At 41.3% G+C, this 6,421-nt stretch overlaps 1 protein-coding gene across 1 annotated transcript in view; it reads right to left on the bottom strand.

Moving 5' to 3' along the window:
• LOC119476222 (CXADR-like membrane protein) overlaps positions 1-6,421 on the bottom strand; it is a 38,477-nt gene continuing 32,056 nt past the window's right edge. Inside the window, exons 2-7 of the mRNA XM_037749562.1 lie at positions 5,583-5,740; positions 4,789-4,987; positions 3,336-3,503; positions 2,670-2,792; positions 2,349-2,490; positions 1-1,015 (exon numbers count right to left, since the gene is read on the bottom strand). Of these exons, the coding sequence (XP_037605490.1) occupies positions 643-1,015; positions 2,349-2,490; positions 2,670-2,792; positions 3,336-3,503; positions 4,789-4,987; positions 5,583-5,740 (1,163 nt within the window). The 3' untranslated portion in view covers positions 1-642. The remainder of the gene's footprint in view (positions 1,016-2,348; positions 2,491-2,669; positions 2,793-3,335; positions 3,504-4,788; positions 4,988-5,582; positions 5,741-6,421) is intronic.

Raw genomic sequence — 6,421 nt, 5'->3', positions numbered from 1 at the left:
CTCCCGGCGCACTTTCCCTGAGCTAATGTTGACGCGGATGGGTTTACATTGTAGTTGTAGTAAGTGACGGTATTTGACGCCCTGGGAATGAGAACGGGCTGTATATATACTCTAACGACCTCCAGGTAAACTACTTTCATCAGTTCAGTCATAGGTGCAGGGTGTTTTCATTTCACACAACAGGTGTAAAGTGGTGTACTGTATGTAAGGTGTTCAAGTTTGTTCCTTTTTCTCATTCCCCCTATGAACTACTATAACTTCTTCAGTTGTATCTGTGAGCAGTCTTCTACAAAAAGAATGAAGTGGCCATGTAATGTAATCATTTTATCCTCATCCCATTCACTCAACTGCTACTTCAGTTTCAACACCGACTTGTCTTTCATAATCACAGTCCATAAAACAGTATCACAGATGTTGCTCAGGAGTGTAAATAAACAACACCAGAAGAAGCCTGTCCCTATATTGGTAGTGTAGAGCAGAGATCTCAAAGAGTTAAACTGATCAAAGTATGCATCGGATTGTGAATGGTGAGAATATATCTAGATAATATAATTGGGTCTTTATCAGAGTCTCCTCTCTTGGGTTCAGCTAGTTGCTGTGTCCTGAGGCTGCCTTGGCCTTTTTTTCTCTGTGTGATTACATCTACACAGTCTGAAAGGCCTTGGTTTGGGCGGGGATCATAACAGGAGTGGCCCCCATGCGGCTCAGGTTTCCAGGACTCAGTTTAGAGGGAGAGCTGGGCTTGCAGTTGGAGGTAGATGTGGAGGTTAGTGTTGAACGGGGCTCAGGAGTCTTGGGAACTGACTGAGTGTAGGCAGGAGGAGCCTGAGGGAAGGAGGAGGTCGGGCAGTTCTCCTTGAGGGCCGCCACGGCGGGAACACAGGCTCGTTGGCCTCGGAGCCCCATGTTGTGCACCATGGACTGAGTGGAGGAGGTGCCCGAGCGAGAGCTGCCAGAATGGGACGAGAGGGAGTTGGGCTTCACCAGTTTGGCTTTGGGAGCCTCTGCATCTTCCCTGAAATGAGGACATGGTTGCATGACTTCACAGAGTGCCTTCAACAGCTCAAATAAACATGTGGACAAATTATAACTAACACTGCGCAGATAAAGTTAAATGTTAGTCTTGAACTTTATCCAGTAAACACAAACACAATCTCAAGTTGTGTGTTTACTACTTAGTTGGAGACTAACCCTATTTCTTGTTCTGTCACTGGCTACATTATTGATGGGGAGCCATCCCCACCAGCCTGCATTATTCATCCTCACACTTACTAATTGCCAAAAGTATGATTGCTTAGTCTTGTGTTAAAACATACAAATAACTAAGTGAAGAGAAACATTAAACTGTTGTTAAACTGTTCATAGAGATGATTCCCTAAATGACTGCATGAAGTTCTGGTTTCCTGCTGATTCCAACAATGCTGAATCAGAGGGAGGAGTCCTACAGTTCACTGCTTCAAATGCTGCTTTGATGATATTAGTGCTAATTGAGTTGGCAGTCAGAGACAAGGATTCACTTCTGAAGACGGTATTGTCTATAGCAACACACATTGCTGGTTTCTAGGGCTGTCAGAGTTAACGTAATAACAATGCGTTAACGCAAATTTCTTTTAAGGTCACTAATTTCTTTAACCCGTTAACGTAACTTGCGATTTTTGGTTGTAGCGGGCTCTAGTTTTAAAGCTAGAGTGAAAATACTGGTATCATATGAAACTAGAAAACCTAAGGAATCCATTGGTACCAACCATGACATACTTAATGCTTGGAGGAGGCTAAATAACAAAGGAAAAACTGTTATGACCATTTTCAAAGGCGTCCCTTGACCTCTGACCTCCAGATATGTGAATGGTTCTATGGGTACCCACGAGTCTCCCCTTTACAGACATGCCCACTTTATGATAACCACATGCAGTTTGGGGCAAGTCATAGTCAAGTCAGCACACTGACACACTGACAGCTGTTGTTGCCTGTTGGGCTGCAGTTTGCCATGTTATGATTGGAGCATATTGTTTTATGCTAAATGCAGTACCTGTGAGGGTTTCTGGATCAATATCTGTGATTGTTTTGAGTTGTTAATTGATTTCCAATAATAAATATATATATACATTTGCATAAAGCAGCATATTTGTCCACTCCCATGTTGATAAGAGTATTAAATACTTGACAAATCTCCCTTTAAGTTACATTTTGAACAAATACAAAATGAATTTGCGATTAATCGTGATAAAATATTTGAATTGATTAACAGCCCTACTAATTTCCTTTCTTTATCATGAAACTGTAAGAGTTCAGGCTGGGGATATGAATGCATTATGGCTGGCAGAGAAAGTTTCTCTCTCATTGTATACCTGATTTCATTCGGGGTCTCTTCTTCTTCATATTTCTTCATCTCTTTTTTGCGGAACACCAACCAGATGATGAGGATGATGAGGAGGACTCCGAAGGACACGCCGACCACTGCCCCTGCGACCACACCCATTCCCCTTACATCTACACACACATGTGAACACACACAAAGAGTTGTGTAAGAAAGTATAAACCGAAAATCATTTGTGGGATTTCCGATACTGTGAGAAAAATGTGTGTGCAAGCTGGCCTCCACTTTTGAATCAAAAGTTGCAGATTTTTTGCCAATTCAGTGTTCAGCGGTTCCGGGTTTTTCCACTCACAGTGCATCTTGACCTCCACTGTGCAGCTCTCGTCTCCCACATCGTTGCTGGCGGTGCATTTGTAGACTCCGGTGTTGTCCTTGGTCAAGTTCTTCAATGTCACAATCTCTGGGTTTTTCAAATCTGATAGTTGCAAGATAGAAAAGAAAAACAGGATATAAGAGTTCAGCTCATTCTGCAGTTTAAAAGACTGAATTTGTATTGAATTAATGTTTGTACTGTTGAGTTTAACAGAAAGCATTATGAAAAACTCTTAACTCATTTATGCAGGTTGAAATTGTTTTTATATTCACCGTCTGAAGTTATATATGCTACTGTATGCTTATAGGAGTGGTCAAAAAAAGCAGAAATTGAAGAATTGGAGTAGACAGAAGCTCTAGCTTTTTGCAGCAGACTGCCAGAAAAAGCAATAAAGTCAAAGAGCTGAAATATGGCCACACAGTCCTGCTTGTCTTGAACTGAATCCCTGTCGTATTTTGCTTACCAAGCTGATAAAGAGAAACACTGAGGTGACACATTGCTTAGTATCCTTTATTTTGTTTTTCTTTTTGGCTATAGAATCTTGTTTGTATATTTTTTATATTTTAAACTTTGTATTGGTATCAAAGTAAAAATCTAGGTCTAACTGACAGACATACACATACTCCAGTGTGTGAGTAGACTTACCTATCAGGGCCAGTGAAGGCAGCTTGCCAATATACTTGCCCTTGTCCAGTACTCTCTCCCATTTGTAGCGCATGGGATCAGAGCCATCGGCAGACTTGCAGCTCATCTTAACGTCAGCGCCCTCCAACAGTTTGCCCTCCATCCAGCACCGCGGCTTGGACGGCTTTACTGCAGATAGACAATCGGATAAACGAGCTGATATCCTGACACGTCGTTTCCTCATCCACTTTTTCCCCAAAAAAGATTTGTGCTTTTCCTTTGGCTATAGCATTAGAGGCTGGAATATAATCAGAGGGGATTTTCCTACTGTACAAATGTGGAATTGAGTTGAAAAGATTTCCGTTGCAATACATCCTTATGTATAAAGTATATGTAGAACACTAGATTTAGACTTGGCCACCGGTTCATAATGGCAGGGGTCTGCAACCTGCTGCTCTTTAGCTCCTCTCCAGTGGCTTCCTGTGGATTTATAAAAATGGAAATGAATAACTGTTCTTTGTTTACATTTTCATTTTTATTTATCATTGTTGTAGGTCTATAGTACGGCGGTACGATGGAGTATTAGGGCCACATTGAGGAAAAAAAATAAATCTGAGATTTCGAGAATAAAGTCATAACTTTACGAGAAAAAAATAAAATAACACGTAAAATTATTACTTATTTCTCTGAAACTTATGACTTTATTCTCGAAATCTCAGATTTATTTTTTTTCCTCAATGTGGCCCTAATTTTATTCTCATAATGTTATGATTTTTTTCTCGTAATATTATGACTTTATTCTCATAATATTATGACTTTATTTGCGTAATAATATGACTTTATTCTCGTAATAATATGACTTTATTCTCATAATATTATGACTTTATTCTCATAATATTATGACTTTATTCTCGTAACAATATGACTTTATTCTCGTAATATTATTACTTTATTCTCATAACAATATGACTTTATTCCCGTAATAATATGACTTTATTCTCGTAATATTATTACTTTATTCTCATTATATTACGACTTTCTTTCTCATAATATTATGACTTTATTCTGGAAATCTCAGATTTTTTTTCCCTCAATGTGGCCCTTATACTCCGTAGTACATTTGCTCTTTGGCCCTCACTGCATTAGACTTACATACTATACACTTAGACTATAAACTGTGTTACCTTCATCACAATGCTCAAATGTCTTGCGGCTCCAGACAGGTTTTTTTTGTCTAAAACGGCTCTTTTGATAGTAAAGGTTGCTGACCCCTGATAATGGGAACATAAAGAAGCGTCTCAACGTGTAGAATCGTCAGTCTATCAGAATACCACAGTGTGCTGCACTACATTTAATGACACCTCTAAAGCTATAAGAGCTTTGGGGTTACATGACACTTCCAGTTGTGTTCTCATGAGTTCTCCCTCTGTCTGTGTTTTCCTCTTATTCACCCTAAGTGCTGTCTGCCACTTACCCAGCACTATGAGGTTGATGGTGCTCCAGTGGTATTGTGCACCAGTCTTGACTTTGCAGCTGTACTCTCCTGAGTCTGTTAGAGACAAGTCACTGATCAGCAGAGTGGCGTCCCCTTTTAAGTACTCTCCAGCGAAAGCCACGCGGCTACGTTCTGCTTCATTGGGATCAAAAACCCGTCCGGCAAAGAAGGTGATCACCTGGTGGGGGAGGTGAAATAGGTGGGTGGTAAGATATATACAGTGAGTGCAACAATATGGAGGTTCTCTATAACAACTAGCCATTCTATTTGTACAGAAGGCCAGAGAGGACATAGGTAAGACGTTGTTATCTACGTCCGTTATTATTATTATATTATTACGTCTGTTTTAATTTTACATACACATAAAGACCCAAAATACACACACAGGATCTATGCATGTGTGGAGAGATGTCAGAGTGATGGGCACATTGCCCAAGCAGTTAGGGGTTTGGTGCAACTCTCCAGCTCCACGACTGAGCTACTCCCGACCCATAATGTAATATCATAATAATACATTTTTATTTGGTAGGCGGGCTGTGGTGTCTAATCCTTAGCCGGTCTGGATCAGTGTGGTTAGGTTGAGATGGTGTCGCGACAGGGTCGTACATACATCGGGCTCCACCCACTGTACCCATAGAGTCCAGTAGAGGGCAGAGCCTGTGTGAGTTAGAACGAAGGTTCCCATATTGTAACCCTAACGAATGAATTAGCTTGTTATTTAGTGTGTTCCATCCTCAGTAAACATTTAAACTATTGCATGGAGAGACACTCACCACTCTCTGCCTGTTGGTTGGCCTGAGAAACAGCCACTCGATGTCCAGAGTGGGGTCATCTCCCAACCAGAACTGATGGTGGCAGGGCAGCGTCGCGTTGTCTCCGACAACCCTCTTCATCTCCGTCTGGGCGCCTGTTGTCAGCATACCCAGCACAACTGGAGAGAGAAAGACCAATCCAAGCTGATTCTTCATGAAATATGAAAGTACAGTTCCAAGTATAAATAAGAAAACAAACAGCAGGTTTTAAATCAAACTCCAGTCACCAAACGGCTACTTTCCTGTGAATGTGATTGGAGGAAATTTCTCCCACAGACGCAGACACACAACCCCGCAGTCTGACGCAGGTTACACTGATAAAAAGCCCCCCAACATAAAAGGGATACATGGTACAATGGGTAAGATCCAGAGGGGATATCGGCTTACCAACCGCAGCAGTACACAGAGCGATACTGGCACTGCTGACTGGGGTGGAATTACCAAGAGGCTGAGGATGAAAGCCTGAGCTTCCCATTGTTTCCTCTTTTATTTATTTATCCTTCCTTGGACACTGATCAACTGTATGGGCTGTGATGTGCTGGCTGGACACATTTGTGTTAGAGCGATGATAGAACAGGGACATGTGTCTGTGTGTGTTGACGGCCGCAAAGTGTGTGCATGTGCTTGAGTTTAAATTGATACTGCTATTGTGTGTGTGTCTCCAGAATCTGTGCATAATTGAGATTGTTTGAGTTTCTGTCTTTACTCTGTATGTGTGTTAGCTGAAGTTAATGCTTTGTATGTCTGTATCAACAGGCATGTGTGTGGTGGTGTTTGAGCATGTGCATGTATATGGAGTC

Source organism: Sebastes umbrosus, chromosome 17, assembly GCF_015220745.1.
Source record: "Sebastes umbrosus isolate fSebUmb1 chromosome 17, fSebUmb1.pri, whole genome shotgun sequence".
Lineage (NCBI taxonomy): Eukaryota > Metazoa > Chordata > Actinopteri > Perciformes > Sebastidae > Sebastes > Sebastes umbrosus.
The sequence above is the reverse complement of the archived record's forward strand: the minus strand, read 5'-3'. Positions and strand labels throughout refer to the sequence as shown.